General features: G+C 35.4%; 1 protein-coding gene across 4 annotated transcripts in view; it reads right to left on the reverse strand.

Moving 5' to 3' along the window:
* ralba (RAS like proto-oncogene Ba) overlaps positions 1 to 18,581 on the reverse strand; it is a 142,941-nt gene that overhangs the window by 73,320 nt on the left and 51,040 nt on the right. The window contains exon 5 of one of the 4 annotated variants that reach the window (XM_087266322.1): positions 1,503 to 5,443. The exons of 2 other annotated variants lie outside the window; for them this stretch is intronic. In XM_087266322.1, coding sequence (XP_087122448.1) covers positions 5,363 to 5,443 — 81 coding nt within the window. In that variant the 3' untranslated portion in view covers positions 1,503 to 5,362. Of the gene's footprint in view, positions 1 to 1,502; positions 5,444 to 18,581 lie in introns of those variants that run through there. One more of the 4 variants, XM_087266323.1, reaches the window with a different exon arrangement.

The raw sequence follows: 18,581 nt of genomic DNA on the forward strand, positions 1-18,581 counted from the left end.
GCACAGATACAAATTCCCATGTAAATTTGTTATTTGAAATTGAAGCTTTCAGATGAATAAAAAAACTTTCTTAAATGATAATACATTTTGTGTCATTATTTTGGTGGTCAAAAGTGCATCAATATGTGGATGTTACATGAACATCAAGGTTTTGACGTTAAATCGATTTGCCTTTTTGTTGCCCAATGTTTACATCTGAATTTCTCTGATTTAATTTGCATTATAATCAAAAAGTGGTTATATTTTACTTTGTCTTCTAATGGATCTCTTCTCAATGACTTACTGACAAACAATTCCTACTAGGGGACGTGGATGATTTATCCTAAGAATTATACTCCCTTGCAGATCACAAAGTCAGAAGAACCGCCTATTCAATGAGTGTTTTGCGAGACATGAGTGCAATGTCCACTGGTGAGTTTGCCAATTAGTTTGTTAATTTAGACCTAAAGCAGAAAGCGCTCACTCTATAATTAGTACCCCTCTTTCTCCGACTATAATTGTCGTGCAGTGAGGGGTTTGCATCTTTAACAAACCACGACAGTTTGCATTTATTGAACAGTAAGAATGATTAATAAATCCATATGAAACAGTCCCTTAAAAGTCACTGCTCGCTTTCAGTTTCAGGCTCAAGTGAGTCCAAGTGAACCGCGCTCTGGCACACCTCTTCCAACCGGGCCAGGGCCGGCCAAGTGAACTGTGCCTGAGCCTGATTCAGAGCGGGGCTTCATTCGCTATATTGACAGTTACACTTTTCCCCATGCAAAAGTGTAGGAGTGACATGTCTTGTGTATTCTATAGTCTTTGAGTGAGTCCACAATGTAAACATGACTGATGTCATTTTTATTGTCATGTTTATACCAGGAAATAAAATGTGTTTTGGTCAACCGGATCACAGGTAAATGAGATACATTCCTATTCAAATCTGGCATTTAAATAGAGTCAAAGTCTTTTGTCCACTTCCGACCATGTTGTACTGTACTTCTCTGATCTTTCAATATAATACCGTGATGGGAAAAAACGATCAATCATGTACTTTTTTTTCAACGTTTGTACAGTTAGTACTAAAGCAATCAAATGCCTATAAACATGTTTTGCAATGAGGTTTATTCCTTTTGTTTCCAACAAGTTATATATTTCCTTGTACAGAGTTTATACTGTTTTTAACATGTGTATTATATACATTGTTATCTTTGTTTAAATTTGTTAGGTAGATTGTTAGATAAATATTTTAGAACATCAAAAGTATTTATACCGGGTGATTTGTGAATAAAAATGAAATGCAAAGGATCAGAATTTTATCATGTGAAAAAAGATGATGCAAAAATCTATTAACAGCTTTAATAACTTTATCTGTTAAATAAAATATACTCAATACTCTGAACACAAATGAAACAAAAAAACAAATAGTGAAATCATATGAGATGCAATGATGCATATGAGAGTGTGATTTGAAGAAAATGAAGCAGCTTTAGCATAATGCAAACAATTATTTGTAGTCAAATACAGTCAATTCTTTATTTCATTAAAAGAAAAAAAGAAAAAAATATTTCGGACAAAATGAAGTGTTAAATTTAAGACATTTATTAGTAATACATACAATATATAGGCATAAGAATTATGTTTTAGAGCATACGAATGAATATGCCAGCTGTTGTTCTCAGCCATAAAGTTAAGTTTTGTGTCCAGGTGATGATACACAGGGCAACTTTTTGAGCAGTGTTATTATATAATATTGTAGAGTGATGTTGTTTGGCTAATTTACTGCTGAAAATTGGTAAAAATTTTCAAACAAAAACAAAAGAAATGTAAGTTATTTTGTGTAGATCTATGCATCATGTGTGTTTAGTTACCCCCATAAACTAAAACAGGTAGTAGTAATTAATACTTTTTACTTCACTACTTATTTCACACCTAACTTCTTTACTTTTACTTGAGTACAAAAGTTTAGTCAGTACTTCCACTTTTACCAGTCACTTTATACATAAGTATCTGTACTTCTACTTGAGTAAAGGATGTGTGTACTTTTGCCATTTAGGACCAAAAGTTTTCCCTTACTGGGATACATAAAGGACCCCTGCTTTGTCCTTATTAAATAATTTATAAATTAAAAGTTCATGAAGCTTTTTTAATCATTATATTGGCCCGTTCTTTTACTGTATAATTTTGGGAGTTTTCCAGTGTTTTAAGATGACTCTAGCCATCACTGATCCCAACCATGATCACGGTGAACTCTACTTTTGTAATATTTGGCTTCTGTTCCCCATCTCCCAGTAAGCATAACCTTGGTGACAGTGGTATTAATGTTCCATGCCATTTACTCAGAATGTTTAGGGTTTGGTTCCAAAAAGGCTGAACTAGAGAACAGTTCCAAATACAATGAATAAATGTGCTTCTCTCGTTTTGACATTTCCAACAAACGTTATCATTTGCCAAACCCATTATATTGAGTCAAACAGGTGTGAAGTAAAACCTGCGTATAATTTTATACTGAGTAAATTGTCCTCTAGTTTACGTATTCACCAGTATTTGACAAAATGCTTTTACATTCCTCATTCGCTATTGCATTCTGGATATCCTTTTCCCAAATTGTCTTCAAGTGTATGCAGTCAATGCTAAGCCACAACAGCCACAAGTATCAAAATAAAATACTGTATTTTGTATTTTAAAAACACTACAAAATACATTTACAAGGGAACATGAAATTTCTTCGCAAACGTTCAATCAATACCGTCAATCAACTTTTCTCTGCCACATCGCTCACCTATAGGGAAAGTTGTGGCCTAATGGTTAGTGAGTTGATCCTGTAACCCAAATGCAAATTTTGGTTTTCAGTTTCGGACAAACTTTATATAGAAAGTCCTGAAGTCTTGAAGATAATAATCCAATGGTTAAAACCAACTAATGCAGATGAGTCAAAATTGTGTGGCCAGTAAAATTTTTGTTCAATGATCAGCAATTTTAGATTTAAAAGGGTGACAGGCTTACAGTTTTTACAGAATTAAACTCTTCCCAATGTAAAAACATGATTTCTGAAAACATGGCCCTGTAACAGGAGTCTGCAGCAATCTATACATTCTTTGTACAGTATACTCTTTCCCCAAGATATTTACACCTGCAGAACTGAGACTGAGAATGATAATGTTCTAAAGTTCTGCATCCTATTCTTAAAGAATGGTATTTTATTCCATCTCATTTCTTAAGCAAAGATGCTGAATTGAACACTATACAGCCATTATATATTTTTGGTCTTAGCATTGCTCAAAAGCTATTTTCAATTCAATTATATTTTCAATCATAATCAGTTTTCTGTTCTGATCTCAAGCTCAGGCAAATAACCAAGAAAGCACCAATCACAGGCCTCATTTTTAAGATGTCATCATGTACTGTAGACCAGTGGTTCCCAACCTTTTTTTGCCTGTGACCCCCTTTTTGCACAAAAAATATTGTAAGGCCCCCCTCCACATTTAATGATATAATCGCCCATATAAGTTTGCAATAATGATGACAAAAAAAATATTTTCAAACAAACGGTATGTTTATTAAATAGGTGCATAGATTTTTTTTTTTATTTAGATTAATTCCAAGATTGGATTAAAGTTTTAGATTAAAAAAAGGCTCATTTGAATTCTGCTGAAGGCATTCAGAATGTGTGCTACCCAAATAGTAAGTCTTTGAGAATGGGTTCCTCAAGCCAGGTGGCGAATTAGACCCGGGGCTCATCTCCTGTTTCCAAAATGCATCACAGACTGAAACTGTTCTACTATGATAATTGGTGATGAAAATAAATGATGTTTAATAAGATATAGGCCTACTTGTGTTTACTAACTGTTTATTCAACTGTTTATTAACTGTTTATGTTACACATGAATGTTGAACTGTAGGCCTACATGAGTTTGAAACAGCGATTTTTGATTACCTTAATCCAACAAAAGTCATAACTGAACTAAACAGAAATGGAATTAAGACGTGGAGGATTCATATATTTGTGGCATTAATGAAGTAAACCCCGCGGTCTTTATTACCTTTCGCCATATTTCCTGACAAGATCCACACGCTGGCTGTCGGTAAAAGACCGCACTCACACACACACACACACCCACACACACAAACACATTGCGAAATGCAGAAGTTTTTTTTTTTTTTATTTCCATTTGGCGTGCGCTATTAAATTCCATAACACTCTCACCAGTCCTTACTCCTTGTTTGCGTCAAATACCCCAGTTATCCACGGAGGATGAATGAAATGTTCATGAGTTAAAGTGAAAGTGCCGAACTGCAGTTAACGTAAGGCATCCTGCTGATTCGATTCAGAAGGGCACTCTTTTGTCAGACGGCTCAGCGCTCAGGTATACATCCGCACTAATATATCAAGGTGAAAGTCATAGCTTGCGTAGAATAGACCCAGCTCCCAAACCAACTTTGAGAATAGATTAACGGCAATAATTTTTTCATTACACGATAAGAATCTCACTTTAACGGCCCACCACTCGTGTAAATATATATTGATTCAGTTTGTATAGTCATTTCAGTAATACTATTGTCCACTGCTAAGATTTATTTTTAAATATGATGCGACCCCCCACAATGCTCACTGAGGCCCCCTTGTAGGACGTGAACCCCCTGTTGTGAACCGCTACTGCAGACGTCTTGCAGATCACCATGTAATGATTCGTGAAAGATCTTGTATAGTATGACTCAAATGGGAAAATTAAGCTAAAAGCTCAGCTTTGAATAAATTACAGGTAAAAGTAAATTCAATAAGCAAACTTTTAACTTAAACTGTAAAAATATTTGACAGTTTTAGAGGTTTAAATCAATGCATCCTTGGTGAAAAGGCTTCTTGCATAAACAATCAAAAATATTACTCATACCAATACTTTTTTTGGTGGTGTGCATCTGGCAACATGGTAAACTCATTCCCTCCAGCAGCTGCTGCGAGTCAGAAACATGAATCTATTCAGCAACATGATTTTAAAAAATATTTCATTCATAGCATTTCAAATCATATTTTGAATATAAAAAATTTACAGAAGTCTAGACCTCATAGCTGGCTTACAGACCTTGACGTGAATGAAGTTTTGGAGAGTCTAGACATGTTTCAGAGGCTTTGTGAATTCTTTGGTTTTATTTGGTGCGACAGAGGTGTAGACTGGTCTATCTTTTCTCGGCGCGACCGTCCGCCACCTCTATTACCCTGTGCTGTCGGGGTCAACAGTCAAAGGCACCTCTGTTCATTCCTCAGTGCCACCGCAGCCCCCCATTATATGTCGCTGGGACCAAGTTTCAGTCCAGGCCATTTGTCAAGTCCAGCGAATAACCCACAATCATTTCAAGTCAAAAGAGCCACTGTGTGCATGGCTGGTTAGCAATGACCGTCAATGGGACTTTCTGGAACGGTGCCTGCAGGAACAGGGTGGTGAGTATGTATCTGATCAACTTTCTTCTGCAATTGGAGAAGAAAAAAATGACTTTTTAATGCATACAAACGTCATCTTTGTGACCTTGAACACATCAATGAATATTCTAGGTAAACATGACATATAAGCACGATCAGTCAATGTGACCTTTTAGGAAAAGATTAGCTTTTCTGTTTATTTGAGAAAACATTCAGAGTGGAACAAGAACGATATCTGGAATAAATACGCATCTTATATCAATAATAGACCCCTCTGCTGATGAAATACCTTCAGACTATTGCTGCTTTGGAGTAGTTTAGATTTGTATGTTTTGAAATAAGCTTTTGTTTACAAATGTAACATTTCTAAAAAAATAAATAAATGCAGTCAAATCATAATATTTAATAATATTATAAAACATATTAATATTTAAACCAACCTTTGTATTTTAATACTTTTAAAAGATAAATTTATTACTGTGAGTTCAATTTTCAGTCAAGTCGACAGCAAGACATGATACTCATGAATGGGATGCTGCATTAAAAAAAAATGTTTCTTTCATTGCTAATAGTTTGTCAGGGTTTATTACAGTTTATATATAATATATATGGGATATATATTATATCCCATATTTATTACAGTTTATATATAATATATATGGAATATATAAGGGATGAAACGATACCACTTTTTTTTTACAAACCAAAACGAGTATGAGTATTTTAATTTGTGTACTTGCCAATACAGAGTATCTACTTTTGGTAGATACTCTACTTTTATCTTACTATTTGGTTTCAATGACAGTGCAATTAATTTGAAAGGAGGTTTTAATTTTTGCCTGTAGCAAGGATGAACATAAAAATCTTTAACATAAGACTATTTCAAGCCAAGAATATACACACATTGTTGTTAACCCTGTAATTCAGTAGACCTTACTGATTACCGATTAAGCATGGACATTTAAAGGATAACTTATCGTTGCACTGACATGCATCCATGACTTCATTCATTACATAATCAAGGCTGTGCAGTTTACAATACCTTGTGGAGTCACTCTCTTGACATTGCCTATTGGGGACACATAAAACCCTGTTATGCGTGGTTCTTGTTATAGTCCTGCCGTTAATCCATAGGTCAGGTAATCAAAAAGTAGGCCACATCATGTTTAATTATGGGTGGGTCGCGGGTGGATAAGATCAATAGTTGGTTATGCAAACGTTAACTACTTTCTCAGAAATATTAAGATGTTTTAAGCAGTTTTCTCTTGACAGACTGACATAAATATGCAATCTTACAATGTTTCTCAGTTTTCTTGTCTTTCCAACTGAGTTTATTCTTGCGAGCTAATCTGGGAATACTTTCAGTGCTGCGAATAGGGGACTGAAACTGAAACTAACAGGCACAATGGATGATTTAGTCACTAACAGTGAAAACAGTTTATTGTAGGCTTCTCTGAAACAATAAATATTCAATAAACAATTAAATATCTCTTTAATTATATTTAAATTCTTATTTTATTTAACAAACCAGTTTGTGTTTTGGTGCTGAAGCATATATAGCGAACTTGTTTTAAAGCACTTCACCTGTTATTTATTCTTCTTGTTTATTTTGTAGATAACTGACCAACATTAATTCATTTATTAATACATTAATACTGACGACAGGTAGGAAAACAAATCACATCCACGTGGTAAAATAATGTTGAGGGGTATCAGTGTGTGGTATTGGCATTTCATGTATGATACGGTATGAGTATTTTAACCAAGTATCGACCTAATAATTAATACTGGTATCTGCATAGGTGCATCCCTAATATTTAATATATATATACAGCGCTCAGCATATATAAGTACACCCCTCACAAATCTCTCTTTTGAATTCATATTTTTAATAGGAAGCTATACAATGTTACAGTATATTTGTGAATATACATTAGATTAGTCAGTACACCCAAATGTATATGTTGTAGAAAAACATTAAATACAATAAAAATAAAAATAAAAAATAAATAAAAGAGGAAAAATCAAGAGAAGCAAAAAATGTTGAAATTCTGTTGTAATTTATTTATTTATTTTTAATTGTTTGCAATATTTTGCTTGAATTCAATTGTATTATCTTTCAATTTTTAAATATTTTCAGTGACTAAATTATTAGTGTAATAATTATATGTGTTTAATAAATCTGTTTTGTTTAAATAACCAAAAGACATTGCCTATATTTTCAAAAAGTTGTACTCAATTATGTTTTACTCAAATATATATATATATATATATATATATATATATATATATATATATATATATATATATATATATATATATACATACATATATATATACATATATATATATATATATATATATATATATATATATATATACATACATATATATATATATATATATATATATATATATATATATATATATATATATATATATATATATACATATATATATATATATATATATATATATATATATATATATATATATATATATATATATATATAATTATAAGTAATATGTAAATATTATACAAATAATTTACAATTTTTTAATGTAAAATCCACGATTAAAACCTCTGAAATACTGACATGTGAATCAGACCATATGCTCTGTATGTATGACAAAGGCATTGCAAACAAATATTTGACTTGCTGCACACACACTCAGAGGGCGAGAGCCAAATTAAGATGCTGGAGACATCAAAGTGTGCATGAAAGGCTGCCTAATTCTTTATCATCACGGTACAACAAGGAGAAGACAGATGCACAAAGCGCTGCTGCATCAGTCCGGTGATTAAACTATTCCCTTTGGAAAACAACAGTCACACACACACCTCCAACATCCACTTCACGACTGCAATTAAACCATATGCTGACAATCACACCACATACATGAACATTTCTATACACATGACAAAACATTTCTAGTCAGCTTGATTTCCATGAATAATCACTCAATTTTACTTGCCAAACATGTTACATAGTATGGTGCATCAAGGATAATACAAATAAAAATGTGACAATTAAATTCATTAGTAAAGCTTATGCATAATCTGTAGTTATGCAATATAATGAACAGTATAGCCTCAAAAAGGTGATATCCATTGTATTCTTTCTTTCTATTTCTTTCTTTCTTTATTTATTTATTGTGTATATGTTAAATTTTTTTTTCTTTTTTAAAAATTTCCCAAATTATGTTTAACAGAACAAGGATATTTTCACAGTATGTCTGATAATATTTTTTCTTCTGTAAAAAGTCTTATTTATTTTATTTCGGCTAGAATAAAAGCAGTTTATTCTTTTTTTAAAAACATTTTAAGGACAAAATGATAAGCTCCTTTAAGCCATATATTTTTTCAATAGTCAACAGAACAAACCATTGTTATACAATAATTTGCCTAATTACTCTGTTGTGCCTGATTAAGCTGTATAGAAGTATTTAGAAAAATATCTAGTCAAATATTATGTACTTTCATTATGGCAAAGATAAAATAAATCAGTTATTAGAAATGAGTTATTAAAACTAGTATGTTTAGAAATGTGTTGAAAAAATCTCTCTGTTAAACAGAAATTGGGGGAAAAAATAAACAGGAGAGATAAAAATTCAGGGTGACTAATAATTCTGATTTCAACTGTCACTGAAGTGGTAATCTAACAGAATATTATAAATAGTTGACTATACACTACCTAAGACAGACTATACAATTACTTTACTTATGCCTGTTCAATATTGTGCAACAGATGCATTTAATGTTAAAAAGCAGGCAGTGCAATATACTTATAATATACAAAATGTAAAAAAATGTTGTGACCCAACATTAGATTAAACATGGACAAACTCAACCATTAAGTAAAGGGTTAGTTCACCAAAAAGTGTTTAATAATTACTCATCCTCATGTGGTTTCAAACCCCTGAGAAACGTTGTTCGTTCTCACAACACAAATTACCATATTTTGGGTGAAATCTGAAAGCTCTCTCATGCTCAAGCAAGATGTCATCTTGATTAAAGAAAGTGACCAAAAACATCCTCAAAACAGACCTTATGCCTTCAGTGGTTCGATTGGAATATTACCAAGCTATAGAAAGACTTAAAACTAAAATAATGACTTCATTTAACAGTTTTTTTCTCCCTAGTGTCAGTATACACTGTAAAAAAAAAAAAAGATGTAGGGTTGCACACAATTCATTCATGCTTTCCCAACACTATTATGTTCATTCATTCATTTTCTTGTCGGCTTAGTCCTTTTATTAATCTGGGGTCGCCACAGCGGAATTAACCGCCAACTTATGCAGCAAGTTTTTACGCAGCGGATGCCCTTCCAGCCGCATCCCATCTCTGGGAAACATCCAAAGACACTTTAACACACACACACTACGGACAACTTAACCTACCCAATTCACCTGTACAGCATGTCTTTGGACTGTGGGGGAGACCGGAGCACCTGGAGGAAACCCACGCGAAGGCAGGGAGAACATGCAAACTCCACACAGAAACGCCAACTGAGCCGAGGTTCGAACCAGCGACCTTCTTGCTGGAAGGCGACAGCACTACCTACTGCGCCACTGCCTCGCCTCACAAATAAGTTAATGTAACATATTTAAGTTAACTGAACTTAAAACAATTAAGTTGTCACAAAAAAAAATCCCAATAATGTTTTTTTTTTAGTTCATTTTAAATAAGTAGTTTGAACAAGCAGCAAAAATCATTCTTTGAGTGTAGGGAACATAAGCAAGAGCATACTACACACATCTACACAATTAAAGGCTTCAAACCAGATGATTGAGAGCAAATGATGAGTTTTCATTTTGGTGGTGAACGATCACTTTAAGACTTAGACATTGATGATACAAACTCTACAAAGTAATAAACGCTTTAATTTTGATCTCAGAGGGCCACAGATAGAGCTGCTGTATGGAGAGGTTTGTTACTGTATGTTAAAGGATCCAGCAGAAAGTGACAGGCTGTCAGTTTGCACACTGTTAAAAGCCTGCAGGAGTCCGTGGCAGCAAAGAACTGACTGCATTTATCTTCAGCCCAAGTTTAAGCTACATAACCGGCACTCTGTACTGAACTTCTGGATCTCATGGGATTTGATATCTCTCCAGGCTCACAGATTTACTGTACACTGCAATGAATGGGATATTGCAAAGACAAAGTCTTATTCTTGCTTATTCACTGTTTTACTTCAATGTTTAAGACCACTGTTTACGATTATACTGTTTATACAAACAATTGTGTGAAATTGTCAGCCAATCATTTAATGTGCTTTAAGAAGTAGCTTTACTTGAATAAATGAATGAATAAATAATCTAATGCTGTTAAAATAAAGGATTGAATGTCTAAGTGAATTAAGGTTTGAAAGACTATGTACAGTATGGGAAATAAGGCACCGTTTTCCTCAGAAAACATATTTCTAAAGGTGCTGTTGACTTGAAATTTTCAACGGATTTTGGTAAAAACCAAAGAAATCCATAAATGCAAAGAAAACCATAATAAGTTATGTATAATCAAGTGAAACGACACAGAAAAAGTATTGAACACATGAAGAAAGCAAGGTGTAAAAAGGCAGTAAAAGCAGCCTGAAATCTCTCAGTAGATTTTCAGCAACCTTCATCATTGTAAATTAATATCAGCTTCTTCAGTTCATCATTTACATTATTAGGATGATGAAGAATAAACCAGAGTGAACATTTTCAGGAAGACTATTATCCAAAACACAGCCAAGGCAACCCTCAAATGCTTTCAAAGAAAGAAAATCAAGCTGTAGAATAGCTAAGCCAATCACCTGCCTTGAATCCAATAGAAAATACAAATTAAAGACCAGATTTGATAGATGAGATTACATTAATATGTGTACACTCTGTTGAAGTCTGTGGAAAATAAATTCACACATGATAAATTTCAACCCAATTCTGGGTGTAATGTGGACTAAATCAACTGCATGCTTTTATTTATTTTTTTTTTTATTAAATTAATAAGACAAAATTTAACCCAATGTTTGCTTTAGTCCACATTTCACCCAATTTGGGTTTAAATAACCCAGCATTACTTGGAGTGTAGTGGCTTATTATTTTTAAGATATCTACTGTTTCTTTATACTTATAAAATGCATATTCTGCATGATCTTTTTTTACATTCCCAATAGCCAATAATGACCCAAAATTACTACCTCTTCTCTGGATTCCTTGCACAGTCAACTCCTATATTGATAGTAAACTGCCATTTCAGTTGAATACTGGTTAACAGGTTTGGGTATTGGAAACTCTGCTGACTTGTTTTCCAAATACATAGAGAAATTGACATTTCATCACAAGATCTGGTGTCCGGGGCTGGATCTTATTTATCTGGCATGGAGTGTGTGATCTAACAACTCATAACTCAAATAGTATTAAAAAATAATCATATTTTAAAAGCAAACTAGTAACCAAAATTAAAGGAAAAATATTTGTAAAATATGATTTTGACTGATTAGTGTCATAACATCCTATTTTTCCTTTGAACTAAATCTACACCATCTTTAATAACCTTTTATAACACTAAGCTAAATTATTAGGAGTCCTATGCTTCTCATTGCAGTAAAATGACATGCTTCGACTGGGAAAGAAGTGAATAACACTGCAGGTGTTTCAAGTGCCACAATATTCCTCTGTGGTCTGTCAGATTTCACCATTAGTTGCTGTCACATTCCAGTGCCTTAAGGTCAAGACTACTCTGTCAGCTGGATTCATCACATTTCAGAGCCGTCCAGATATATCATCCGACAGTCCTGCTGGAAATTTAACATCACGCTAATCCATTATTTCTCTGCTCAATCTACATCACTCCAGTCACTTCTGCCTTTACAGCACAAGAACTTCCTCCATTCAGTCTAGTCTAGTCTGGTCTGCTGCAGTATAATGACCTCCTCTGGGAGCAGGGCATCTGTCCGTAATGCTGCCTGTTTGCTCTAATAGGAGTTTGCCATTCTGTGTGTTAACACTAACAGCTCTGACACGTCCACCTCTTCTTTAAACCTCATGATTGGTCTGGTATTCAGATGAAGAGACATCATTACATGCAATCTTGCTCCATCAGAGGCTCGGTGTTCAGCATTCGAAGAAGAGGGCCATGTCTCTAAATTACAAGTTGGATGGAAAATTAGACAGTGAAGAGGAGGGGAAAATAGGGTAAACACTTGAAAACATGGCTGGGTTTATGTTATTCATGGAAAATATCAAGAGATGCGCCGTATAGGGAGAGTTGGGAAATAGATTTCATGACAGATTACATAGTACATACTTTAAAATGTAACTTGTGCTGTACAGTATGTTGATGCATCACTCACATTTGGTACTAGTTAGAGCTTCTAAATATATCCGATTTGGTATTTCACTCAGTGACTATCAAAACCCTCTCTGACATGCAAGTGCCCACTGTATCTCTTTGAACAGGAAAACATCACATTCTCCAAAACGGTTCGGCAAGCATATCATTAAATCTCAGATTGGGAAGAACCAATGAAATAGTGAAACAGCTGTCTTTTACATTTTGTGTCTGAAAAGTCAAATAAAATAAATACATACGTTTACCAAAAGCAAGTTACCAAAGCTAATGCTCATAAACACAAAGGGAACAAGATCACAACATCAACCTCAGTTATGGCTGTTTCTGAAGGACATGATTAGACGTAAAACTATGTAACCACATTAAAAATTAATAACTTCCATGTATGATCGTTCTGGTAATCTAAAGTAATTCGCAACTTATTCATGACAGCAAATCTTCTCCCAAAATGGCAGCAACATCTTTGTTTACATGTCTGTTGGTCTTCAAGTGGTTGCAGTCATGTGAATTGTGTTTGAGTAGCAAGGTAGGAATTCATGAGGTCATATAAAACAGACTGTTCCTCACATTAATTTCACATTCTATTTAATTTAACAGATTACAAAATCAGGGAACATTTTTTTCAAGTGAAGCACATTTATTTAAAATTAGAAATTTCAAACTTTGTGTAGATATATTTTTCATGTCCATGAGGCAAGAATTCGCTAAGATTTCAGTGGGTTTGTTAACCTCATAGCGAGATATTTAATGAGTGTCAAAAGTTGTGGATCTGTTACGCAAAATATTTGACTGGGTGTTACTGCATCCCAAATGACTAAAATGGTAAAAGGTCAGAAGGTAAAATGCAGTGTAATTGCAGGCTGTCAGGGGAGAGAGGACAGTTGCACCTTGGCATTGTTCAGGGCAACTGTACCTAGTGTGAGTACACCCTCAGTGTTTCAGGGCTTATCACAGTACAGAAACCGCATTAGTGAGAATAACCAATTATCTACTCTTAGCTGCTGACCAAGGGTGCATCTCGCTATTAGTTCTACTCGATCTTAGTGCAGCATTTGACACCATTGACCACAATATCCTCATGAATCGCTTAAAGTCTACAGGTGTCCAGGGACAGGCTCTACAATGGTTTAAGTCATTCTTAACTGAACATTACCAGTTTGTGAAAATTAATGGACAGCCTTCACAAGTCAGCCAAGTAAAGTATGGGGTGCCTCAAGGATCAGTTTTAGGCCCTTTGCTGTTTACAATTTACATGCTACCTCTGGGAGACAATATTAGAAGACATGGGATCAGCTTTCACTGCTATGCAGATGATACTCAATTATATATTTTAACTAAACCTGATGAGATGTTTGAACTGTCTAAGCTAACCGAGTGTATTAAAGATGTTAAAGACTGGATGACCAACAATTTTCTTCTCTTAAACTCTGACAAAACAGAATTATTACTTTTTGGGCCTAAATCCTGTACACAGTAGATCTCGCAACTCAATCTACAATTAGAGGGATACAAAGTTAGCGTTAGCTCTACTATAAAAGATTTGGGTGTCATATTAGACAGCAATTTAACTTTTGAAAATCATATATCCCATGTCACAAATACTGCCTTCTTTCATCTGAGAAATATCGCTAAATTACGAAATATGCTATCCATCTCAGATGCAAAAAAAAACTAGTCCATGCTTTTATGACTTCCAGGCTGGGTTACTGTAATGCTCTGTTTGCTGGCTGCCCAGCATTCTCTATTAACAAACTTCAATTAGTACAAAATGCAGCAGCCAGAGTTCTTACCAGGTCTAGAAAATATGATCATATCACTCCAATTTTATCCTCCTTACACTGGCTGCCTGTTAAGTTTCGTATTGAATTTAATATATTACTTCTCACCTGCTCTAAATAATCTAGCTCCTGTTTATCTAACCAACCTTCTGTCTCGCTACAATCCAACTCGCTCTTTAAGATCTCAAAACTCAGGGTTTCTGGTAGTACACTCCTACACTCTGGAATAGCCTTCCTGATAACGTCCGAGGCTCAGACACACTCTCTCAGTTCAAAACTAGATTAAAAACCTATCTCTTTAGTAAAGCATACACTCAATGCATCACTTAGCAGGTTTCCACACAAGTTTTTGCATCTTGCTTATATACACTATGAACAGCAGCTACGCTAATTATTCTCTTTTTTCTCCAATATCCATCTGGGGATACTCATCCCAAGGCCCTCAGACTATGTGGAGTCACAGATTGGATCCAAGACCAGCGATGAGATGATCCCAAGGTTTCCATATCCGGGACCAGGCCGTATCCTGAGCAGCTGCTGCGCTGGTCATAGAGGAGTGAAGAACGTGAGACTGATTCCAGGGACAGACAAATCTTCGTTGAGGCCAGCTTCCAGCCTCCACCGCTGAGACTGCAGCTCTGCACAAGACGTTTGGCCAGCGGAGAAATTAAAATGGTCGTGCCCAACTGAGTCTGGTTTCTCTCAAGGTTTTTTTATCTTGGTGAAAAATTTTTTTCCCTCTCCGCTGTAGCCACTAGCTTGCATGGTTTGGGATCAGTAGAGCTACCCATCGATGAATTTGCTCTTCAGTGTTTGGGCTCTCAGTAATGATTTTAAACCACACTGAACTGAGCTAAACTGAACTGAACTTAAACACTAAAAACTGAACTACTCTGTTCCAATAACTATGACCATTTATGAGAAGCTGCTTTGACACAATCCACATTGTAAATGCGCTATACAAATAAAGGTGAATTGAATTGAATAGAGTCTGATGATTGGCTTCTTTACTAAAAGGCGGGCTTCCTATACTATAGGGGCTATACTGATGGTTACATTTTTCCTCATTCCACACTATACACTTGTGTATTATAGTTTTGGATACACAAAGCATCTTCTAATGCAAAAAGAAAAATATTAACCACATTTTTGTGTGATAAGGCTCATTGTCCTGCATGAAAACCCGTGACTGGTTCGGTGACAAATGCAGGGAAGGAACCTACATGCTACTGAAGAAGTTTCTGATAAATATTTGGAGTGTAGTGACCATTATACTTTAGATTTAGTACTTTCCAACGATGTGATAGACCAATTATGCTGGTTATCCTATGGCAGTGGTTCTCAACCACATTGCTGGACCCCCTGGACTGTACATTTTGCATGTCTCCTTTGTCTCACACTACTATTTAAGGTCCTGGGGCCTCATGTACGAAGACTTGCGTGGAAATCATACTAAAACATTGCGTACGCACAAAGCTGCAAATGTGCGTACGCAGAAAAAAATTCAGATGTATGAAACACTGCGTACGCCGAATCCCACGCATATTCTTTTGTACATCCGAATGAACGTGAAACTGAGCGCAACATACACGAGCACAAAACCCCTCCCTGCCTCCTCCCCCGTATGAATATGCTAATGACTCTACTTTGGCAAAACCCAATGAAAAAGCAAAGGCAAAAGCAAGCAAAAAGAGAAACTTTGAACAGAATGTAAATTGAAGGTGCTGCTTTCAGAGGTCGACTGGAGGAAAACAGTGTTATTTGCAAGTTTGTCCTCCGGAATCAACAACAAAAGAAAAAAATAGAGTGGGGAGAGTTTAGCTGGTGCAGTTAACACAGTTGGGTCTGAACATCGCACTGTGGAGTTAAAAGAGAAATAGTGTGATTTATAAGTGTAAAATGTTGTAAAACCCTTAACAGTCTCAGTGGTGCGCTTGTAAAACGCATGTCAACTTGTTTTGACACGTTCGAGCATGAACTTGGTTCGAATCCAGCATCTGATTAACTCATTCTTCTTTTTTTCCCCGCTACATATCAGATTTTGTCTACTATTTATCACGAGAAAGACAAGTAGGAATCATTAATAAGTCTGTGCATCATATTTTATTTGCACATTTATTGAATGGAAATGTTTGTGATTCATGCATGCAAATTCATCTTCAGATGGTGTCTTTATAGCAATGTGCGTAAGTAGATCGCTCCCATTACAATGGTAAAACAGGCAACTGCTGCAAATTGCGCTTTAATGTTTGGCTGGTCAACTGTATGGTATGAAAATCTTATATACCTGCTAGATGAACCCGTCTCATACAGCTGCCATAGCAAGGCTCAGACACTTCGTAGAAAGGAATTTAACACAACTGCCTCTAAGAGTCGCCAATGGAAATAAAACAGACATGCACAAAAAATGTGTGTACGCCAGCCATAAAGCTGGCGTGGAGCTGCGCACATTCCCACATTCAGCTCATCATTAGTAAATCCAAACGTGAGCGATTCTGAGCGTGAAACCTGGCGTACCAAAGTTTTTGTGCGTATGCAGCGTTGATACATGAGGCCCCTGGAGAGCAAAGGAGTTGGGTGTTTGACTGACTATAAGGAGACAAGGCTTTAGGAATGTTTGAAGCAATCTTTCTTACACATTTCAACCAAATTTAGTTTTGAGTTGACATAAAAAAAAAATTAAATATATTTATTAAGTTCCAACCCCAATCAGACAAAACAGGGCTAGCGAATCAAGCTCTTATTAGGCTTTCTAGAAACATCCTTGCAGCTGTGTTGAGGCAAGTTGGAGCTAAAATCTGCAGGGCACTGGCCGTCCAGCACCATGTTTAGACACCCCTGATCTAGAAGCAGAATAACTGCATGGAGAATCTGAATAAAAGAATAGAGATGCCATGTTTCATTTTTTAGCTCAACAGCCAGAAATGGAACACACAGGACCGTTGGATATCGAAGACAGAGGAGGACACATTTGATCAGAAGAAGGCACCCCCTGAGACATGAAGTACCACAGTATTTGGATTCAGATGTGCCTAGGAATGTTTCCTCTGAAGGCAGCATTTTATAGCTTCTGGATGCAGCCAGTGTGCATGAGACTAGTTTCTTATGCGTTTCTGTCAAATAGCTTTGGGTTGGATATAATTTGATTTTTGTCATTTGTAGGTTGTGATGCAGTAAAGAGCTGCCTGGAAATACTTTAGAGGCGCATTTACCTGAAAATAATCACACACCTCAGAATGACTCAGCACTCCACGCAACAGTCCCGCAGTATTAATAAAAAAGTGAATGTTTTATTTTTCATTTTCAGAATCTCATTTTGCACATTCATCAACTTAAAAGCACTGATTTTTAGCGTTACATCCTTTTACCCATTTACAATTAAAATCATCTTTATATTTGCTTGGCAAATGCCTTTCTTGTTTCCATTTTTGTGAGCCTTCCTAGCTAAGACTGCAGGATTTTCAAAATAGTCTCGTCACAGAAGTTTTTACACTACATGACTATCTGAGGTAGTGTTCTGTCGATGCTGTGTTTACACTGTGAGATGGATCAGCGAGGGGGATTTACACTGTATGACATTACAATAAGAGAATTGCAGACACTTTGTCTTGGTACACAAACTATGTCACAACCAAATACACATGAGAAGTGACTTGGAAACAACTCAAGGTCACATAGTGTATCTCTTGTTATTAACTACATAATGAGAAAGAAGCCTTTAGTGGGGTAAAAAATTTACTTATTTTGCTCACTTGCTCTTTGAATTTCTCTCAAACTTTTTTCTTTTTTAACCCAGTTGTGGTAATGCTCAGATGACACATTAAACAGATATGGGTGCTCCTGTCAATTTTCCAGGTTTTCCTCCATTTCTTGGGTCCAAATAGACAGAAAAGAAGCCCTTTTAACTTCTACCCCAACCTCCCGCTGGCCTTCAGATACCCATACTAGTGAATGCTGCTCTCTCGTTGGCTTTAGGTAATAACCAATGTAATTATTAATCAGAACACTTTTTAAACAGCATGATTTGAATCTCTGACAGCTTCAGATATTTAGCATACCAAATATCTCACGGTTG

This window comes from Danio rerio, chromosome 9 (genome assembly GCF_052040795.2).
Source record: "Danio rerio strain M-AB ecotype USA chromosome 9, GRCz13ab, whole genome shotgun sequence".
Classification (NCBI taxonomy): domain Eukaryota; kingdom Metazoa; phylum Chordata; class Actinopteri; order Cypriniformes; family Danionidae; genus Danio; species Danio rerio.